The sequence below is a fragment of the Oncorhynchus keta genome, chromosome 33 (genome assembly GCF_023373465.1).
Source record: "Oncorhynchus keta strain PuntledgeMale-10-30-2019 chromosome 33, Oket_V2, whole genome shotgun sequence".
NCBI lineage: Eukaryota > Metazoa > Chordata > Actinopteri > Salmoniformes > Salmonidae > Oncorhynchus > Oncorhynchus keta.
The window spans coordinates 18,771,080-18,793,002 of NC_068453.1; the positions used below are offsets into that span (position 1 = coordinate 18,771,080).

The window sequence follows — 21,923 nt, forward strand, 5'->3', positions numbered from 1 at the left end:
GAAGTTATTAATTAAACTTTGGATGGTGTATCATTACACCCAGTCACTACAAAGATAGAGGCATCCTTCCTAACTCAGTTGCCGGCTAGGAAGGAAACCGCTCAGGTATTTCACCACGAGGCAAATGGTGACTTTAAAACTGTTACAGAGTTTACTGGCTGTGATAGGAGAAAACTGAGGATGGATCCACATTATAGTTACTCCACAATACTAATACAAATATTATAAAAACATGCATCCTGTTTGCAATAAGGCACTAAAGTAAAACTGCAAAGAATGTGGCAAAGAAATTAACATTATGTCCTGAATACAAAGTGGTATGTTTGGGGCAAATCCAACACAACACATTTCTGAGGACTATACATATTGTCAAGCATGGTGGTGTCTGCATCATGTTGTATGCCTGTCATCGGCAAGGACTAGGGAGCTTTTTAGGATAAAAAATAAACACAATAGTGTTAAGCACAGGTAGAAAAAAACACAAGGCCAAATATACACTGGAGTTGCTTACCAAGATGACCTGTAATGTTCCTGAGTGGCCTAGTTACAGTTCTGACTTAAATCACCTTGAAAAATCTATGGCAAGACTTGAAAATGGCTGTATAGCAATGATCAACAACCAACTTGACAGAGCATAAAGAATGTTAAAAAGAGTATTTCGCAAATTTTGACAATCCAGGTGTGCAAAGCTCTTAGAGACTTACCCAGAAAGACTCACAGCTGTAATCATTGCCAAAGGCAGACACTTCCAGATGGCAGACAGTCATTCACTGTGCTGTAGAAGGAAAGAATCCAGAATGAGTCAGAACCAGAATGGAAACTCTGTGCTATTTTTAACATGTATTGACTCAGGGGTATGAATACTTACGTAAATGAGATATTTCTGTATTTAATTTTCAATGCATTTGTAAACATTTCTAAAAACATGTTTTCACTTTGTCTTTATGGGGTATTGTGCGTAGATGAGAGAAAAACATATATTTAATCAATTTTGAATTCAGGCTGTAACACAACATAATGTGGAATGAGTCAAGGGGTATGAATACTTTCTGAATGCTTGTATTAAATTAAATAAAGCTGTCAAGCATGGACTTCTCACTGAAATTGTTTCTCAAATGTTAATATTTTAAATGATTTGATACATAATTGTAGCTAATATGATAAAAATTAGAAGGAAATCAATTGTGGATAAAGTCAACATTAGTGGAGGCTGGTGACAGGAGCTATAGGAGGATGGGCTAATTGTAATGGCTGGAATGGAATGAAAGGAACGGTATCAAACACATCAAACATATGGAAACCACATGTTTGACTCTGTCCAATTTATTCCATTCCATCCATTACAATGAACCCATCCTCCTGAAGCTCCTCCCACCAACATTTATTTAAAGGATTTTCGTAATAATCCTCAGGAAAAAATTAGCACGCTGCAGACTGACTAGGTAGTCAATGGTGCAGACCATGGTGCTTGCCAGTAGATGATGCTAGAGGGTTAGAGGAATTCCATAAAAATAGCACAGAGTTTCCATTCTGGTTCTGACTCAGTCTGCATTCTTTCCTTCTACAGAACAGTGAATGACTGTCTGCCATCTGGAAGTGTGTCAGAAAACTTTGGCCAACTGCCTGTGACAGCACTACCCTCTCTGCCTCCTCTGTACTGTTAACTATTGTGTCACTCAGAGGTTTTTCACTGACTTACAGCTAGTTAGGTCTACCCAGTGCAAGACAATAGGCATAATAGAAGGCAGAGCTATTTTACCAAGCTGGCACAATGATGAAGTAATCAATCACTTTGCATGCTGCAATTCTATAGCAGCCTCTTACAAATGGAATATATTTATTTTTCACTCCATAAAACACGCATGGCCACATTGTAGCCAACTGTTATGTCATAGTCTGGGCACTGGACAGGGGATGGAGAAAGAGAGAGTGGGAGAGAGAGTGGAAGAGTGAGATAGAGAGAGGGGGGGGGGGCTGCTGTGTCCTGTGGAGCAGCTGGTAGTCCATTGCTAACTACAGCGTGTATGTCACCCTCTTGTTGCTGTGTCCTCAGCCCTGACTTTCTGTCCGAGTGCACGTCTCTTACTCTATTTCAACATCTGTCTCTCACCTACAACTTTCAACACTTTACAGAGAGGAGCCAGGTAAGAAAGACACTTATTTTATTCTGCTTTTAATTAATGGAATGCAAGGCCGCATCACAGGATATCTTGTTGTTGTTTTAGGGCAGGGCTCCCCTACTCTGTTCTTGGAAAGCTACCATCCTGTAGGTTTTTATTCCAACCTTAATCGAGCGCACCTGACTCTTATAATTAGCTGGTTGATACGACGAATCAAGTTAGTTACAACTTGGGTTGGAGCGAAAAATCTACAGGAGGGTACCTCTCTAGGAACAGGGTTGGAGAGCCCTGTTTTAGGGGAATTGTGGTGTGTGAGTGTATACTACTGTAGTAGTATTAGTAGGACATAATAGTACACACAAGTAGTAGTAATATATGTAGTTGAGGGGAGAGGGCCTTGTAAAAGCTTGCTTTGTTAAACCAATATAGAAGGAATTTATATCAGCCATCATGGAGCTCTTTGATGTTATAAAGGGCACAACTCCAAGAAGTTTTAAGTTTTAACCATGTGTATCACCTGTCAACATAAACAGGTCTGTTTCTCTGGGTGTTGTTTGATGGTTGTCATTAGTAACTGATTAAACAACAGGGACAGGACTATGTTCGAAGTCTTGTGTCCAGCTAACTTGTCATTGACATCAGAAAATACTAGCTTATGTGCGGCCTTTCCTCAAGTGTGTGTGTCTGTGTCCGTACGTCCCTGTGTATATGTTTGTGTGTGCACATGCGTGTGTGTGTCTGTTGTCATGTGTCTGTTTCTAGAAATCCAATCGGCTAAGATCATCAGATGGTTCACGAGGGGCTGAGAGTGTGTCGTTTCCTCTGTCTGACATTCAGACTGACCTTTTATCTCTGGGGCTCTGATATCATGACCATTAGTCTCTGACATCAGTACCATGGGTATCTGATACTATGGGGAAGAGAACAAACCTGGGTTCAAATACTATTTGAAATCATTGCAAATACTTAATCTGGGTTTGATTGAACTTTCCTGGCGCAATGGAGCCAATAGAATAGTCGCAAACGTGCAAACCCCGTCCATCTGGCACTCCAGACAGACTAAACCAAACACTAAATGTATCTGAAAGATTCCAAATAGTAATTGAAAACAGGTCTGGAAAGGAGTGGGACTCCACATTATAGGGATTCGTTTTAATTAAACTCTGTGGGGGTTAAAAGCCATTGTCAGGGGGTGGATCATTGGAAACCTATAACTCAAAGAGTGAATGAGTCTTATTGGACAGATTAAGCAATTAATATGCTTTAGAACAGGTACTGTACAGTAACCTTCCACATAAACACGTTTGTGGATATCTGCCTATAGGTCTGCTCTGTACCTTGCAGGGAGAGCGTGATCACCATGTCACTGGTTTCCCTTGTGCCAAAATGCCTAGTAACATACACCTGGCAGGCCTCGATGTTAGAGAGAGGGCAGCTTTCTCGGCATGCTTACAGTTTACACTCAGCTTTAGCCAACAGATATTTAATCCACGGTCTCTGCTGATGTGCCTCTCAGAGACAGTCCATCTCAGGACAAACACACAATGCGTTCTGTAACTGTGCAGAGGAACACAAGTAGTACGGCACAAGTGCATGAGCTGTTTGATCATTCATTGTCGATCAAATCAGGAAATATTTATCATAAACATGGATAAAGGTGACCTCTATGTCCTCTGCCACTGTGGTTCTATGCTTTTTCATTATGTAATAAACAGCTCTGACTTGATCTCAGTGTTTTGACTCTGTGCCTGGGATGAGATTTACATGCATAATGATTAATCAGGGTCACTCAGTGAAGGACATATGTATTCAATCTCAATATACAAGGAATTAACAATTACATACAGGTGGCATTTAAATGGAAATGATGGACTGAACGACAAGGGGACAATAAGAGGGTGAGGAGTGGGTGTTGGGGGAATACAGTGCCCTCAAAGTATTCAGACCCCTTGACTTTTTCCACATTTTGTTACATTACAGCCTTTTTCTAAAATGGATTTAAAAAACATTCTACACACAATACGCCATAATGACAAATACCTTATTTACATAAGTATTCAGACCCTTCGATATAAGACTTGAATTTTCAGTTTAGGTGCATCCTATTTCCATTGATCATCCTTGATATGTTTCTACAACTTGTTTGGAGTCCACCTGTGGTAAATTCAATTGATTGGACATGATTTGGAAATGCACACATCTGTCTATATAAGGTCCCACAGTTGACAGTGCATGTCAGAGCAAAAACCAAGCCATGAGGTCGAAGGAATTGTCCGTAGAGCTCCGAGACAGGATTATGTCGAGGCACAGATCTGGGGAAGGGTACCAAAAAAAATCTGCACCATTGAAGGTCCCCAAAAACACAGTGGCCTCCATCATTCTTAAATGGAAGAAGTTTGGAATCACCAAGACTCTTCCGAGAGCTGGCCGCCCAGCCAAACTCAGCAATCTGGAGAGAAGGGCCTTGGTCAGGAAGGTGACCAAGAATCCGATGGTCACTCTGAGAGAGCTCTAGAGTTCCTCTGTGGAGATGGGAGAATCTTCCAGAAGGATAGCCATCTCTGCAGCACTCCACCAATCAGGCCTTTATGGTAGAGTGGCCAGACAGAAGTCACTCCTCAGTAAAAGTCACATGACAGCCCACTTGGAGTTTGCCAAAAGGCACATAAACACTCTCAGACCACGAGAAACAAGATTCTCTAGTCTGATGAAACCAAGATTGATCTCTTTGGCCTGAATGCTAAGCACGTCTGGAGGAAACCTGGTACCGTCCCTACAGTGAAGCATGGTGGTGGCAGAATCATGCTGTGGGGATGTTTTTCAGCAGCATGGACTGGGAGACTAGTCAGGATCTATAAAAAGATGAACGGAGCAAAGTACCGCGAGATCCTTGATGAAAACCTGCTCCAGAGTGCTCAGTCTGGGGCAAAGGTTCACCTTCCAACAGGACAACGACCATAAGCACACAGCCAAGACAACGCAGGAGTGGCTTTGGGACAAGTCTCTGAATGTCCTTAAGTGGCCCAGTCAGAGCCTGGACTTGAATCTGATCGAACATCTCTGGAGATCTGAAAATAGCTGTGCAGTGACGCTCCCCATCCATCCTGACAGAGCTTGAGAGGATCTGCAGAGAAGAATGGGAGAAACTCCCCAAATACAGGTGTACCAAGCTTGTAGCGTCATACCCAAGAAGACTTGAGGCTGTAATTGCTGCCAAAGGTGCTTCAACAAAGTACTGAGTAAAGGGTCTGAATACTTATGTAAATGTGATATTTCAGTTTATTTTATTTTATATAAATTAGCAAACATTTCTAAAAAATGTGTGTTTGCTTATTATGGAGTATTGTGTGTAGATTGATGAGGGGGGAAAGCAATTGAATCAATTTTAGAATAAAATTGTAACATTACAAAATGTGGAAAAAGTCAAGGGGTCTGAATACTTTCTGAATGCACTGTATTTTTCCGACCTCTAACGTTTTGTGCAAGTGCAATGCGTTGTGTCCTCTGTTTTACTGTGTGAGACATTTTCAACGACACAACTGCAGTACTCCATTCGTGCTGGGTTTGTAAAAATCCCTTCTCCTCTATATCCCCACTCTCAACCACACGTCATGTCATGTGGAATCTCTGGAATAGCTTCCGCTCCTGGCTGACATGGAAATACCTATATAGGGCCTATACATAGTCAGACCTGTGAGGGTCAGGCTATACATAGAAAAGAATGCTGCAACACGGAACAGAGGGTGCTACTTTTTCCACACAGAACTTGATCGGTCCACGTCACTGAAGGACATCTTCTAATATGTTGGTTAACCTTTTCCAGGGACCACAGCTATGAGATAGCCTAGTCCCAGATCGGTTTGTGCTCTTGCCAACTCTATTGCTGCCATTTTCAAGCCAAACAATTCCATAAGTAGTTGGCAAGAGAGCAGAAACAGACCCTATGAGATTCTGTGTCATTAAAACACACAATCGTTCTAGCAACTATTAAGTAGTTATAAAGGTTTTATATTCAACACACTACAGTTGATGAATTTATTGTTGATTTTAGGAATTTACTTTATTTTTTGAACAATATTATCCAATATGTTTTCATGTTAATGGTTGGTTGTCTGTTGTGTCTCTCTAGTGGCCGGTTTTCAGTCTGGAGGGCAAGGTCCCAGCAGTGTCCAGAGGGGATGACAGTGGTGAGGTCAGTTCCCTGTCTGGAGAGCAGAAGCCTGATTGGCTGGGCCTTGCCACGCTGCAGCTGAGCCAGGGAGACAGTGGCGGGTCTGGCCCCTGGCAGACAGAGAGCAGCCTGGTAGAGTCCTGGTCCACCGTGGGAGACATTATGGACACCGAGGACACCAAGAGCCTGGACAGCAGCGACGGAGTGGTCCACCTAGCTGAGGAGCGCAGCGAGAACCACTCCTCCATCTCCGACATGGTCCACCTAGCTGAGGAGCGCAGCGAGAACCACTCCTCCATCTCCGACATGGTCCACCTAGAGCGGGAGGAGGAGGAGATGCTGGGAGAGGAGGAGGAGGAGGAGGAGGACGGGAGCCTGGGGGAAGAGGAGGAGCTGCAGGCCAGTGTGATGAGTGTGCTTGGGGGAGAAGGAGAACTGGCTGAGCTCAGGGAAGAGGAGCTGGACACCCAGGAATTATTACCTTCATCTGAGGTGTCAGCTGACCACCAAGAGACTATGGATTTAATGATGTCTGTGGCTGAGGAGCTATTTGTCCAAGAGGAGCCTGCTGAAGTATCCCACGCCACCACCGTCTCTATGCCCATGCCAGTTTGGAAGCTAGAGCCCCCCTCTGCCTCCTCTACTCCTGTCCCCTCAATACCTACACTATCTGAGTTACATTCAGAACTCCAATACTCTATGCAGGAGCAGCTCCACCCTCCCCCGGTCCTCGGACCAGGAGCACCACAGCCACCAGATGAGAGACAAACTAACAGCCAACCAGAGTCCTCGGTCTCGCTCCACGCTGCCCAGGAGACACAGGAAATCCCACCAGTGACGCAGGAGGTTCCGCCAGAGAAGACAGAGGCTAAGCCTGCTACATGGCTCCCTGCCACTGAGCTACCTGTGCTGCTGTGTGGGGGCGCTGTAATGGTGGCTATTGTGGGAGTGTTAGCTTATGGGGCTGTGGCCTACTGCAGAAAGTAGCAAACCCCTAACCTGTGAACCCCAGCAGCCATATAACCCAGGTCGTTTCAAATCTACTCTAAACTATTCCACCAAGTACATACTGGATTTTACACAATGAATTTCTTTGCATCTATGTAGTATTATGAAGGTTGGTTGCATTTTTTTATCTATTTCCTGTGCTAACTCAGTTCACAGAAGAGCTCAGGAGATTTGGAAGAGCAATACTTTTGGTTTCTCTGTAAATTCACAGGACATTACACTTAAAATATCTTAAAAATCAGATCTTTGTTTGTTGTTTATTTTTTGTCCCCGTCAATGCACTATAAAATAAAACCGCACACACACGCACAGACACACACACACACTAATTATGACTATAGTTGAGCCACTTCAAGGGGTATTGTATAATTGCTTGTTCTGTGTCACTGTGGGCAAACTCAGTGACTATGTTAGTTTTTGATCAAATGTATTCGTGGATATTCATCTGTGTAGTGACTCAGCTACAAATCAGCAAAGGGCCAAAGCTTATGTAGCAGCTGTGGATATCTGGGCTTAAAGTAATGACTCTGCACTGCCCTCTGGTGCTCAGTTTGCTGTAATACAGAACAACAGCTGCAATTTGTCTACGCACTGTAGAGATGGATTTCCGGTTTAACATGGCAGATCAATAAAGGTCTTCTGCAAGCCCTAGAGAATTGAATGCACTCAGATTATGCTCTGTGCTCCAATATTTTCCGACATTGGCCGCTGTGGGGGAAATAGATTTGATAAGCAAATGTCCCTTTGCCATTTTTATTCCTTGTGAAACACACTATGGTTACTCAGCAAACATTCCCAACCTTAATTCTTGCTCTGTTATAAAAAGTAATAAATGTTAACACTTTCTATGAAGTACATACATATACCGTTTTTTCTTTCAACTGAAGGATTGACTAAATTAGATGTATTATTGTAATTTTCTGACATGGTGTGATGTGTCTTTACTACCTCCTAGTGGCCATGTGTTGAACAGTGTTTCCTGTTGTGGATATAATTATAAGTGACTCATGTTCACATTTCCATATCCATGGATTCACTGGCTAAAACTTCAAATGGAAAGAGTAGAAATATCGTTATTAATTCTGTATTATTTCATTTGAAATTATATCTAAAACAATCTCAGAGATATACATCATATTTTTTCCTATATAGCACGTGATTACATTTTCTCTATGCATGTTGGACCACAAGCCAAAGGTTATCTACCCTGTTGACATTGACTGTCTCAAATTCATTAATTCTCCGTTAATAGGAACCAGTGGCATCTACAGTTACTTTGATATAGTGAGAGAAAAAGACATTCTTGCAGAAAAAAATGATACAAAATAACAAAAGAAACTCAACATCCATAATCTAAATATATGCCCTGACCAGAGCATGATCTCACCGATATAGTATTACAACCCTGTTGCCTCACAAACTTTATTCCACAGATCTAATCTGTGTCAGTGGCTTTAGTACTTCTTGATTTTCATTGAGTGCCAGTAAATAAAGAAGTTGAATAGGTGTCGACCGTGTTGCGGTTACACTGCCCTTCCCTCATTGGTGTTGATATAAATAGACCTTTTCAATAGAGCCTGCAGAGAAGGGGAAGAAAAATGCTTCTTTGTTTGAAGAGATAAAGCGCCCTCATGGCTGCTTTATGATTAAATGTAAACACCTTGGCACAGACACGCACTCATACACACCCACGCACGCACAGAACGCTCTCAGGTAAATATTTCAACCCCATTCTTCCTGCTATGGGTTAATTGTTAGAACTATAGCTGTGATGTTTTAATCAAAATATGTACTTGATCACAATCTATACAAAAACATTTAGTAAATAGAGGGAGTCAAGAGAGCCTGCATTATTGGTTGCATGGTTGTTGTTTTTGATTTATAGTTTACTTTTGACAGAAGTTTGACCATGTTAATGTGTGCAATGGAAAGAAATCTAGAAGCGGAGAACGTTTAGGCACTGTGGTTTCTAGCACTCGAGCAATGCTTAGTCACCTAGAGGAAACCCCACACAAGCACACACACATCTATACACACGCACACACATGCACACAAAAACTGTCTAGTTATATAAATGTACGGTCTAGTTCAGTGAGTGTAGACAGCGGTTTTACAGTATATGCCATTGTGTAGGCAAGGGATACGGATAGATATAATCTGTGCATCTTTATTGCATTGTGACCATAATCTTTTAATCTACCCATCCAGGCAAGATCACCGCTGTATTCACACTCAGCGAACCTGAAAGGGGAACTTCAGGAGTCAATCCGTTGATATTTAAAACGTATGTTGGCAGCATCTAAGAAATTAACTTCTCAAAAATCCCTTGTTTATTTGGAGAGGGAGGAGTTGGGATTTGCGGACAAGACAAATACTTATACTTGAACTATGAATCATTAACGATAGCTTTTATGACATAATGCATAGATCAGTTCCACAGTTCCAGTCAATCAACACATATCTATTTATAAAAAATTGTGATAGCTGTACAGCATATGGTTGCAACAGTGACCAGACGGTGTGGCTCACATTGATTTACTGAAATATTTACTAATTATGTTAATTAATCTCAAAAAGGTTCAATCTATGTAATCGACTCACAGCAAATTATAGTTGCAGTACTTATGTATTGTATTTTTATTATTTTTATCATCACTTAGTTTGTTTAATGCTTTGAAGTATCAAGGGTGAAAATTAAATCAACAAATGCTGTTAAAAATATAGAAATTGTGGTGAGTACGTTAGCAATCCCTAGTGGTTCAGAGGGTGCAATCACGTTACACAAGGTTTTAACAGGTGCAGATGATTCCATCATTAGAATTAGGGAAGTATGGTTTTTAATCATTTACTTTTCAGTCCCCTGCTGAAATCAACACTCATCACGTATTGTGTTTGTCTTAGGCATACAGTAATATCCATTACAAGTCAGGATAAATCATCAACATTGTATCAATTCTAAGACCAACAGATTGCTAATCTAGTGAAATACAGATCAACTATTTACCAGACATGATGCAACACTTTTCACTACTTTTGATAGATCAGGAGCCATCCCGCGTGTCCATAATAACTTACTATGAAAAAAGGCTAGATGGGCTAAAGGCCATATGGAGCTTATACTCAGGCTTTAGAATGGGAAACTAATAGGGGTTTTATCACTTGATGTCAATGACTACAGTTTGGTTACAGATACAGTGCCTATAGAAAATCTACACCTCCTTAGATTTTCTTCACGTTTTATTATGTTATAAAGTGTGATAAAAAAAATAATTGAATTGTACTTTTTTTGTCAACGATCTACACATATTCTGTAATGTCAAAGTGGAAGAAAAATGTAATTTTAAAAAAGATGAATGAAAAATAAAACACTAATATACCTTGATTAGATAAGTATTCACCCCTTAAGTCAAAGCATGTTAGAAACACCTCTCGCAGCGATTACAGCTGTGACTCTTTCTGGGAAAGTCTCATAAAAACGTTGCACACCTGGATTGTGCAATATTCCCACATTATTCTTTTCAAAATTCTTCAAGGTATTGGGGATCATGGCTAGACAGCGATTTTAAAGTCTTCCCATAGGTTTTCAAGCATATTTAAGTCAAAACACTCACTGTATTCTTGGTTAGCAACTCCAGTGTAGATTTGGTTATTGTCCTGCTGAAAGGTGAATTCCTCTCTCAGTGTCTGGTGGAAAGCAGATGAAGCAGGTTTTCCTTCAGGATTTTGCCTGTGCTTAGCTCCATGCTGTTTATTTTCATCCTGAAAAACATCCCAGTCTTTGCCAATGTCAAGCATACCCATACCATGATGCAACCACCACCATGCTTGAAAATAAGGAGGCAGTTACTCAGTGATGTGTAGGATTTTCTACAAACATAAGGTTTTGCATTTAGGCCAAAAGTGTATTCCTTTGCTGTGTTTTTTTTCTTCAGGATTACTTTAGCGCCTTGTTGAAAACAGGATGCATATTCTGTATATTTTATTCTTCTTTTCGCTCTATCATTTAGGTAATTATTGTGGAGTCACTACAACATTGACCCATCCTGTTTTCTCCCATCACAGCCATTGAACTCTGTAGCTGTTTTAAAAATCATCAATGGCCTCGTGGTGACATCCCTAAGCAGTTTCCTTCCTGTCCTCAGTTCAGTTCAAAAGGACGACTGCATCTTTGATGTGTCTGGGTGGTTTAATACATCATCCACAGCATTACTATTAACTTGACCATGCTTAAAGATATATTCAATGTCTGATTTGTTATTGTTGCCCATCTACCAAGCACTGACCTTCTTTATTAGGCTTTCAAAAATCTCCCTGGTGTTTGTATTTGAATATGTGCTTGAAATGCAACGACTATATTTTAGTTATTCAATTTTATTAATTTGTAAAAATGTGTAGAATTTTCTTTTCACTTTGACATTATGGAGCATTTTGCATAGATCAATGACAAAGAATGACAATTAAATCTATTTCAACCCCACTTTACAGCGCATCATATTGTGAAAATAAAGTGAAAAGGAGAGTAGACTTTCTATAGGCTATGTAAGTGTTAGCCATGTCATACAATACACTTAAAACACAGAAGATATAATGGAAATTATATAGACATTTCCCCCAGCAGTTCAAGGGTCTCAGATTTCAATTTACAGGAAAGTCTATATTTACTGAAGAGCATTTATGATAAGATAATATGTATGTTAATAAATATCTACCCAGAAATGCTAATTAGAATACTATTGGAAGATATTCCTGGATAAATGAAGTCATAAGAGAGGTTTGTTCATGTGATCTTCATGTGATCTGATCTAGTAACAGTGTGAAAGAGTGATTGTGGGAGGTGTATCTGATCTGCTCTTCCAAAAAGAGAAGTGTTGCCAACCACGAATTGACGTTGAAACATTTAAATAGACCAATCTCTTTATCTGACGCTTCGTTTTAGCCGAAAGGTGAATATTGGGGGCTTACACCACTATATATACACTTGCACAAGTACATCCATCTCACACAGACAGTGGTCAGACACTGCTTGCCTTGTCTGAAGTTTACACTCAAATATACAAAATGGTGAGTCATGACGGATTGAAGATCAATTTAGTTTAATTTTAAATACATTCCATGTTGTTTTTGAATAAGGCATTTATTCCTATTCATTCTGTAGCTTAACTTTTCTCCTAATTACGACATTGTAGTTGATTGCATGTTATTGATGTTTTCCTAGATCTCCCTGGATAATGACATCAACCAGCACTTCCAGGATGCAATTGATGTGATTCAACGGCACTCTGACGATCCGTATTGTGATACAGGTAAACTTACACTTCAACACTCATTCCAGAAAACCAGATTTAAATCTGAACGCTAACAATCACCATCATTATATTAGGCACGGACATTATTGTTAATATTTTCTTTGTATTGAGCATGTCAGAAAAATGGTTCAATACATTTTAGTCTCATTGGTTCTGGCAGTGAAGACTATTCAATGACTATATTTTTCTCCCACTACTTAGAGTATAAGTACTTTGAGCCTCCAATGCGATCGAGCATAATGTGCTGCTACCCCATCACCCACCCTTCTGATGTGCCAGGTCCATATGACTGGAATGAGCAGACGGTGAGTGTACAGAACAAGTGGTTGTATTTTACCAGTATAGTACTATTGACTGACTTCTCCAAGTTTGCACAACCGTGATGTAAGGTTACAGTACATGTATGTGTCATATCTCATGTGGATGTGACTGACCTGACCAGTTATTCTATCCTCGTCCTGCCAGTCATGGCCTCATGTTGTTCCTTACGGCTCACTGGGTCCATCTGTGACCATGGACTACCCCCAGTTCTACTCCATCGCACCGCCACCGAGGAGCGGCAAAGGTGAGCAGTGTTTGGCCATCAGCGATGAGTGTTGACAATGTCTGTAAGAGATTTCAGAGAGTACAACTACACATGCTGGAATTGAACATGTTTCTACTAACTCAGATGTTTGATTGGAAAGTATCAAATTGACATCGTTACAACTGAATCTCTACCTGTTTATGATTTTATTATAACTAAAGTCAACCTTTTCATCTCATCAGGTCGCAAGAAGCTGCGTCTTTATGAGTACCTGCATGAGGCTCTGGGCGATCCCAACACGGCTGACTCCATCCAGTGGACCGACCGTGGTAGCGGCACCTTCCACTTCATCTCCAAGAACAAAGAGAAGTTGGCCGAGTGCTGGGGCAAGCGCAAGGGCAACCGCAAGACCATGACCTATCAGAAGATGGCACGGGCGCTGCGCAACTACAGCCGAACGGGCGAGATCGTAAAGGTGCGCCGCAAACTCACCTACCAGTTCAACCCATCGATCATCCAGAGGCTTGGGGGCATCAGTCACGTCATTCCCCCCGCCGGGCACCCCGGGGCTGGCCACCCTGGGCGGGAGGTACTCCTCCACCAGCAGCATGCCCCATCTGAACAGGCTTACTATGGCTCTGCTGCTGCACCTGACTGGCACAACTGGTATGGACATTACTCCCTCCAGGGAGACTGTGATCTTGCCACAAGCTTCACTTCATCCACAGTCACCAAGGCGTGAACTCAGGTAATGTCACTGGAAAATAACAGAGGTTAAAAGCTGCTTTAGCTAGCTGTCAATTCATATGGCTACTCCTGCATACTTCTGAAGGGGCCTACAACTGGGCCTTGTTATGCAGCCATTGTGTTATGGGTGTCAGGAAACGTAACGAAACATAAAGAAAATGTAAAAATGTTTACTCTCCGTTAGTTATGCCATTTAAAAGAAAATGACCATTGATCAGGTATTGTGGATCATTGAATATGTAAATAATGAAAATATATCAACTTTTTTTAACCTATGAGAACTGTGAACCAGTTACAAGCATTCGGTGTTTGTACTGTACATGTAAAGGGAAATAACTACAACGTTGGATTCAAATAAGAACATGTATTACTGCATGTCATTTTGTAAATAATGAATTGAAATCCTTTGTATCTCACACACATTGATGTATTTTAATAAATCATTTTTGTTTAATTTGTGTTTGTACTGTGTATACGCTTTTATTTTAGGCAATGAATGATTCATCACTGCATCAACACTGACTTCATAACTGACTTCATAACTGTGCTATTCTTGCTTACCTAACAGTGGTGAAAATGTCATGAGTTCCAACAAGTGTCCCATCCTTGTTGTGTCCGAGGAAAAAAAGAGGAAAAAAAAGAGAAAACCATGAACTTTGTTGAATGAGCCAAATATGTCTGCTTGTGCAACGGCAATAACAACACTGTCTACCCCTCACTCACAATTCCCCATCAATCCACACTCTGTAAGACATGAACACAAGGTGTATCTCTATCCCAAAAGGCAAACCATTGTGATAAGTGCTGTTTTCTTGTCAAGAGAGCCCATGGCTGCTCTTATCTTGCCCAGCGTTGAGGATGTGGTCAGTCCTGGGAGACAGTGCTTCTCTGGTGGTGGTCATTGTTCATGTGGTGAAGGTTTATTTACGGTAGCCTAGTTGTGGTGAGTAGTGCAGGCCAGGCGATAAGCAAGGCAGCCCCAACTGGCTGTCATGTTGCGGAGGCATAATAAAAGCCTAGGTGTCACACAGTTCCTTCATGCATCTCATCTAACACACAACTCTGTGAAAAACCTGGGATCAGGACCTGTGACTGCAGCAATCTACGTGCATCCAACAACGATGGTAAATATGAGACCGTTATAAGCTTAAGGATAACTGCACAGTGATGTATATTGACTTCACACTTTCAAACTGAACTGTATGTGTGAGTCTGCTGTGCAATTTGAACCGGTTATCTTTGTCCGAATTCTTTCTAAGACAACCAGACAGATCTGGAGGTGATTTTGGACTTTCTGGAGGAACACTACAGACAGGGCACTGGAGATGGCAGAGAAAAAGGTTATTCTCTATTAGCGTTATGAATCACACAAATAAATGGATTATTGTATATTTTTAATGCCACCTCTTGTTCTACACTATTGCAGTGGGAGGCGTCTGTGCTTTGCCTACACCAGTGACAATGGAAGGAAACTCTGGTGAAACTTGTTGTGATCACTGGTGCCATGAGGAAAAGGTACGCATTCAATGATATAAGCCTCCCCGTGATGCTTAGGTCAGCCTGTCATAGACAGCACTTTGATCTGTGAAAGATACACAGTATATGGCTATAGTTTATTGGGCGAGGTTCTGCTTGTCTCAGTCATACAACTCAGTTGGTTAAAAACACAACGTGTTTTTCAGGCCCTGCAATCACATGGTGGCTACACAACAACACTACTGGACCAAAACAACACTACACCGCCTGAGAAAGGGACAGACCACACATTGCCACATACTATGCCAGCAAGACCAGCACCCACACACCACACTGGACCTGGTGAGAGAGGCAACTTCCCTTTTTGTGGTTAGCAGATACTGCCACTGGAGCTCATGCTGCCCTGAGGGACCAATGCCTAAAGAGACCTGCCTTTAACTGTAAAGGACAATGGTCCCATACACCGCTTATCTCTGTATGTTTTACATACATACAATTTTACCACTGAACACCATCACAGCTGGTCATCTCAAAAAGGGATTTTTATCATCAATTATGATGGGATATTGTTAAACGCTCCACTCTATCTTATCATTGTTACTGTGGTTACAGGTAGAAAGGTGCATCTGTTTCACTTCTTGTTTGAGATGCTGGAGAACCTTGGCATGGCCCACTGCGTTTCCTGGGTGCCAGTGGCAGCAGACGGAGTGTTCCGCTTCCCTTCCCGGAACAAGGAACAGGTAGCAGCACTCTGGGGGCAGAGGAAAGGCAACAGGAGGCCCATGACCTACCAGAAGATGTCCAGGGCGCTGAGGAACTACACCCTGTCTGGAGAGATCTTCAAGGTGAAGAAGATACTGACTGACCTATCAGTTCAGCAGACCGACCTTGAGTGCCTTGCGGAAGTGCCATCAGGGACAACTGTAAAGGACACATTTTCACATGAGAAACTGTAATCTATTGTAAATATCAATCATCAATTAGATCATCATCAATTCAATCATCAATCATTTGAAGACTGACTTGATTTAGTCTATAGATTTGTATCAGTAGCTAGGCCTGCTGTGTGAGATTTTACACAGACAGAGGTATGTGACTGGCATGTAGTGTAGGCTTTTGCTATAGGATACTACACTGAGTGTACAACGCATTAAGGACACCTGCTCTGTCCATGACAGACTGACCAGCTGAATCATGGTGAAAGCTATGATCCCTCATTGATGTCACTTGTTAAATCCACTTCAATCTGTGTAGATAAAGGGGATGAGACAGGTTAAAGAAGGATTTTTAAGCCTTGAGACAATTGAGACATGGATTGTGTATGTGTGCCATTCAGAGGTTGAATGGGCAAGACAAAAGAAGTGCTTTTGAACAGGGTATGCAACTCAATATTAGGAAGGTGTTCCTAATGTTTGGTATACTCAGTGTATATGTAATAAACATTTGAATACTACATGTGTCACACATATATGAGCATATAAGTATTACACATACTTATACATTTACATATATTATACACATATACACTGACTATACAGGAACACCTTCCTCCTAATATAGAGTTGCAGCCTACAAGGTGTTGAAAGCGTTCCTCAGGGATGTTGGCCCATGTTGACTCCAATGCTTCCCAAGGTTGTGTCAAGTTGGCTGGATGTCCTTTGGGTGGTGGACCATTCTTGATATACACGGGAAACTGTTGAGTGTGAAACACACAGCAGTGTAGAAGTTCTTAACACAAACCGGTGCACCTGGCAAATACTACCATACCCTGTTCAAAGTCACTTAAATATTTTGTCTTGCTCATTCACTCTCTGAATGGCACACATACACAATTCTTGTCTCAATTGTCTCAAGGCTTAAAAAGTATTATTTAACCTGTCTCCTCCCCTTCATCTACACTGATTGAAGTGGATTTAACAAGTGACATCAATGAGGGATCATAGCTTCCACCTGAATTCAACAGGTCAGTCTGTCATGGATAGCGCAGGTGTTGTCAGGACCCGGTTACGAACCCGGGTCTCCGGAGTGAGAAACAGTCACTTAACCAACTGAGCCACGAATAGTAGGCAGAACCCAGAAGATGAGGCAGACACAGCAGTACTTGAGACGGTGTATTTAATGAAGTAAAAAGTGAAGTTCTTCAGGAAAACATGTAACTCCACAACCTCAAAAGGAATCCTACAAGAACAAAGGAAATCCTCCAAGACAAAAAAGGCAAATCCACAAGGTGGAAGGCAAAGCACAAAAAGCCTCAAAAGACACTCAAAAAACAAACAAACAAGAACAAAAAACAGAATTCCACAAGAGAGTCCACCGGGATCAACAAGAGTTCTCAGAGTACTAGGGCTGGGTGCTAACATACAAACACAGAGCAAAGAACAGAGGAAAACAAAGGGTTTAAATACAATCAGGGGAAACGAGGCACAGGTGCAAATAATAATGGGGATCAAGGGAAAACAAAAGGTCAAAAGGCACAATGGGGGCATCTAGTGACCAAAACCGGAACAACCCTGGCAAATCCTGACAGAATCCCCCCTAGGAACGGCTCCTGACGTTCCTACCAGCTCTCAGGGTGGAGGGCCCTGAACTGACGAATGAGGTCAGGGTCCAGTATGTCTTTGGCAGGAACCCAGGAGCGCTCCTCGGGACCGTAGCCTTCCCAGTCCACCAGATACTGCCAGGACCGCTGCACCCGGCGGGAATCCAGTATCCGATGGACGGTATAAGCCGGCTGGCCTCCAATGACACGAGGCGGAGGGGGAGGTCTGTCTGCCGGGACAAGGGGAGAAAAAACAACAGGTTTTAATAAGGAAATGTGAAATGTGGGATTAATCTTAAGGGATCTGGGTAAGTGTAGGAAGGTGCTGAAGGCACTCTGACTTCTGCCTCCTGGTCCGGGAACAATGGAGGGGCATAGCCAAACTGACACTCGTGCGGGGACATACCAGTGGAGGAGGAGCGCAAGGTGTTGTGTGCGTATTCGGCCCAAACAATGAAGGACGACCATGTGGACGGATTGTTACGAGTCATACATCGGAGGGTGGTTTCCAGCTCTTGATTCATCCTCTCAGTTTGGCCGTTGGACTCCGGATGGTACCCTGAAGATAGACTGGCAGAAGCCCCCATGAGTTGGCAGAAGGCCTTCCAAAACCTAGAGGCGAACTGGGGACCTCTGTCAGAAACCATATCTTGAGGAATGCCGAAGACTCGGAACACATGATTAATTACCAACTCAGCCGTTTCCTTGGCAGAAGGTAACTTAGTCAGAGGGACGAACCTGGCCGCCTTAGAAAACCTGTCGATAATGACTAGGATAGTAGTATTGCCATGGGATGGAGGAAGGCCAGTAATGAAGTCCAACGAGATATGGGACCAGGGTCTGTCTTCTCACCTCCTTGCGGGCGGAGGTGAGAAGATTTGCCCTGGCAGCACACGGGGCAGGCATTGACGAAAGTGGCAACGTCTTCTCTTATGGTAGGCCACCAGAACTTACGCTGGATGAACTCCAAGGTGCGACCTACGCCCGGGTGACAGGTGAGGCGAGAGGAGTGCCCCCATAGAAGGACCTGAGTCCTCACTGCCTTGGGGACAAACAACCGATTGGCAGGACCTCCTTTCGGGTCCGGTTCAATAGCTTGAGCTCGTCTCACGGTATCCTCAACTTGCCACGAGATCGGAGCCATGATCTTAGCAGCAGGAAGGACAGGCATGTCCGTGTCATCTCGAATGGCAGGAGCGTAGACTCGGGACAGGGCATCCGGTTTGAGATTCTTCGACCCGGGCCGATAGGTGAGGATAAACTGGAATCGATTGAAGAAAAGAGACCATCTAGCTTGTCTAGAGTTCAACCGCTTCGCCTGCTGGATATACTCCAGATTTTTGTGGTCCGTAAGCACTTGAAACGGGTGAGAAGCCCCCTCGAGCCAGTGTCTCCATTCCTTCAATGCCATCTTAACCGCTAGGAGTTCACGATCCCCCACATCGTAGTTCCTCTCAGCCGGGGTAAGCCGGTGTGAGAAGAAAGCGCACGGATGAAGCTTCTTGTCTTCACCCCTCTGAGACAGGACAGCTCCAACACCAACCTCTGAGGCGTCTACCTCCGTCTACCTCCTACCTCAGGATGGGAGCAGAGAGGACGCGCTGCTTGAGTCCTTGGAAGGCCGTCACAGCTTCTCTTCCCCACAAAAACCTTGCATTGCCACCCTTGGTTAAAGCTGAGAGAGGGGCTGCCACCAAGCTGAAGTTCTTGATGAACTTGCGGTAAAAGTTAGTGAAGCCCAGGAAACGCTGAACTTTTAGAACTCCCCATCCCGGATCCGGGATCGTGACTACTGCTCAAGCTCATTACCATAATGCAACGTTAACGATTTCTGAAAATCGCAAATTAAATGAAATAAATATGCCTGTTCTCAAGCTTAGCCTTTTCTTAACAACACTCTCATCTCAGATTTTCAAAATATGCTTTTGAACCATAGAAAATCAATAATTTGTGTAAGAGTGTTGATAGCTAGCTTAGCATTTAGCGTAGCATTTAGCACGCAACATATTCACAAAAAACAGCAAAGCAATCAAATAAAATAATTTACCTTTGAAGAACTTCAGATGTTTCAATGAGGAGACTCTCAGTTACATAGCAGATGTCCAGTTTTTCCTGAAAGATTCTTTGTGTAGGACAAATCGCTCCGTTTTGTTACTACACATTTGGCTACCGAAACGAACCGAAAATTCAGTCACCTAAACGTCTAACTTTTTTCCGAATTAACTCCATAATATCGACCGAAACAATGGCAAACGTTGTTTGAATCAATCCTCAAGGTGTTTTGTCAAATATCTCTTCATTGATATGCCGTTCGTGGAAGCATGGTTTTTCTCAGAATCCCATGGAAAAATACCAGCAGCTGAGTTTTGCGCACCAATTTCCATGCAGGACACCGTGTGGACACTTGGCAAATGTAGTCTCTTATGGTCAATCTTCCAATGATATGCCTGCAAATACATCACAATGCTGCAGACTTGGGGAAACGATAGAAAGGGTAGGCTCATTCCTGGGGCATTCACAGCCATATAAGGAGACAATGCAAAACGTAGCTTCAGAAATCCTGTTCATTTCCTGGTTGCAGTAACATCTTGGTTTTGCCTAAAAACTGGAACAACCCTGGCCAAATCCTGACAGGTGTCCTTAATGTTTTGTACACTCAGTGTAGTATCCTATAGCAAAAGCCTACACTACATGCCAGTCAGAACAGTTGAGGTCGGAAGTTTACATACACCTTAGCCAAGTACATTTAAACTCAGTTTTTCACAATTCCTGACATTTAATCCTAGTAAAAAATCCTTGTCTTAGGTCAGTTAGGATCACCACTTTATTTTAGGAATGTGAAATGTCAGAATAATAGTAGAGAGAATTATTTTTTCAGCTTTTATTTCTTTCATCACATTCCCAGTGGGTCAGAAGTTTACATACACTCAATTAGTATTTGGTAGCAGTGCCTTTAAATTGTTTAACATGGGTCAAACGTTTCGGGGAGCCGCCACAAGCTTCCCACAATAAGTTGGTGAAATTTTGGCCCATTCCTTCTGACAGAGCTGGTGTAACTGAGTCAAGTTAGTAGGCCTCCTTGCTCGCACACACTTTTTCAGTTCTGCCCACACATTTTCTATAGGATTGAGGTCAGGGCTTTGTGATGCCCACTCCAAGGCCTTGATTTTGTTGTCCAAAAACCATTTTACAACAACTTTGGAAGTATGCTTGGGGTCATTGTCCATTTGGAAGACCCATTTGTGACCACGCTTTAACTGATGTCTTGAGATGTTGCTTTAATATATCCACACAATTATCCTCCCTCATGATGCCATCGATATTGTGAAGTGCACCAGTCCCTCCTATAGCAAAGCACCCTCACAACATGATGCTGCCACCCCCGTGCATCACGGTTGGGATGGTGTTCTTCGGCTTGCAAGCCTCCCCCTTCTTCCTCCAAACATAAAGATAGTCATTATTGTCAAACAGTTCTATTTTTGTTTCATCAGACCAGAGGACATTTCTCCAAAAGGTATGATCTTTGTCCCCATGTGCAGTTGCAAATCGTAGTCTCCTTCCTGAGCGGTATGTCGGCTGCGTGGTCCCATGCTGTTGATACTTGCTATTACTATTATTTGTACAGATAAACGTGGTACCTTGAGGCATTTGGAAATTGCTCCCAAGGATGAACCAGACTTGTGGAGGTCTACAATTTATTTTTGGCTGATTTCTTTTGATTTTCCCATGATGTCAAGCAAAGAGGCACTGAGTTTGAAGGTAGGCCTTGAAATACATCCACAGGTACACCTCCAATTGACTCAAATGATGTCAATTAGCCTATCAGAAGCTTCTAAAGCCATGACATAATTTTCTGGAATTTTCCAAGCTGTTTAACAAGAAATGTGTGGAGTGGTTGAAGAATGACCTAAGTGTATGTAAACTTCCAACTTCAACTGTAACTGTAAAATCTCACACAGCAGGCATAGCTACTGATACAAATCTATAGCCTAAATCATTTAATGCTTTATATACTCAGTGTATATTTAGG

At 42.3% G+C, this 21,923-nt stretch overlaps 2 protein-coding genes across 3 annotated transcripts; both read left to right on the forward strand.

Annotated features, from left to right (window-relative positions):
• Positions 1-1,948: 1,948 nt before the first annotated feature.
• LOC118378482 (bcl-2-like protein 13) lies at positions 1,949-7,540 on the forward strand. Its single transcript, XM_035765471.2, has 2 exons — positions 1,949-2,144; positions 6,250-7,540. Exons 1-2 carry the CDS (start codon positions 2,025-2,027, stop codon positions 7,276-7,278), a joined length of 1,149 nt encoding a protein of 382 aa, XP_035621364.1. The 5' UTR covers positions 1,949-2,024; the 3' UTR covers positions 7,279-7,540.
• A 709-nt stretch (positions 7,541-8,249) lies between these two features.
• On the forward strand, positions 8,250-14,332 carry LOC118378483 (transcription factor Spi-C-like). 2 transcript variants are annotated; one of them, XM_052492357.1, is made up of 5 exons: positions 8,250-9,583; positions 12,515-12,602; positions 12,807-12,910; positions 13,071-13,170; positions 13,374-14,332. In XM_052492357.1, exons 3-5 carry the CDS (start codon positions 12,830-12,832, stop codon positions 13,871-13,873), a joined length of 681 nt encoding a protein of 226 aa, XP_052348317.1. In that variant the 5' UTR covers positions 8,250-9,583; positions 12,515-12,602; positions 12,807-12,829; the 3' UTR covers positions 13,874-14,332. The 2 variants fall into 2 exon arrangements, with proteins under 2 accessions (XP_052348317.1, XP_035621365.1); XM_035765472.1 differs by lacking the exon at positions 8,250-9,583 and adding an exon at positions 12,040-12,360.
• Positions 14,333-21,923: the final 7,591 nt, after the last annotated feature.

Coding starts and splice junctions, on each gene's coding strand:
- LOC118378482 (XM_035765471.2), top strand. CDS start 2,025: ATGTCACCCTCTTGTTGCTGTGTCCTCAGCCCTGACTTTCTGTCCGAG. Junction 2,145..6,249: donor ACTTTACAGAGAGGAGCCAG/GTAAGAAAGACA, acceptor GTGTCTCTCTAG/TGGCCGGTTTTCAGTCTGGA.
- LOC118378483 (XM_035765472.1), top strand. Junction 12,911..13,070: donor ATGACTGGAATGAGCAGACG/GTGAGTGTACAG, acceptor TCGTCCTGCCAG/TCATGGCCTCATGTTGTTCC. Junction 13,171..13,373: donor GCCACCGAGGAGCGGCAAAG/GTGAGCAGTGTT, acceptor TCATCTCATCAG/GTCGCAAGAAGCTGCGTCTT.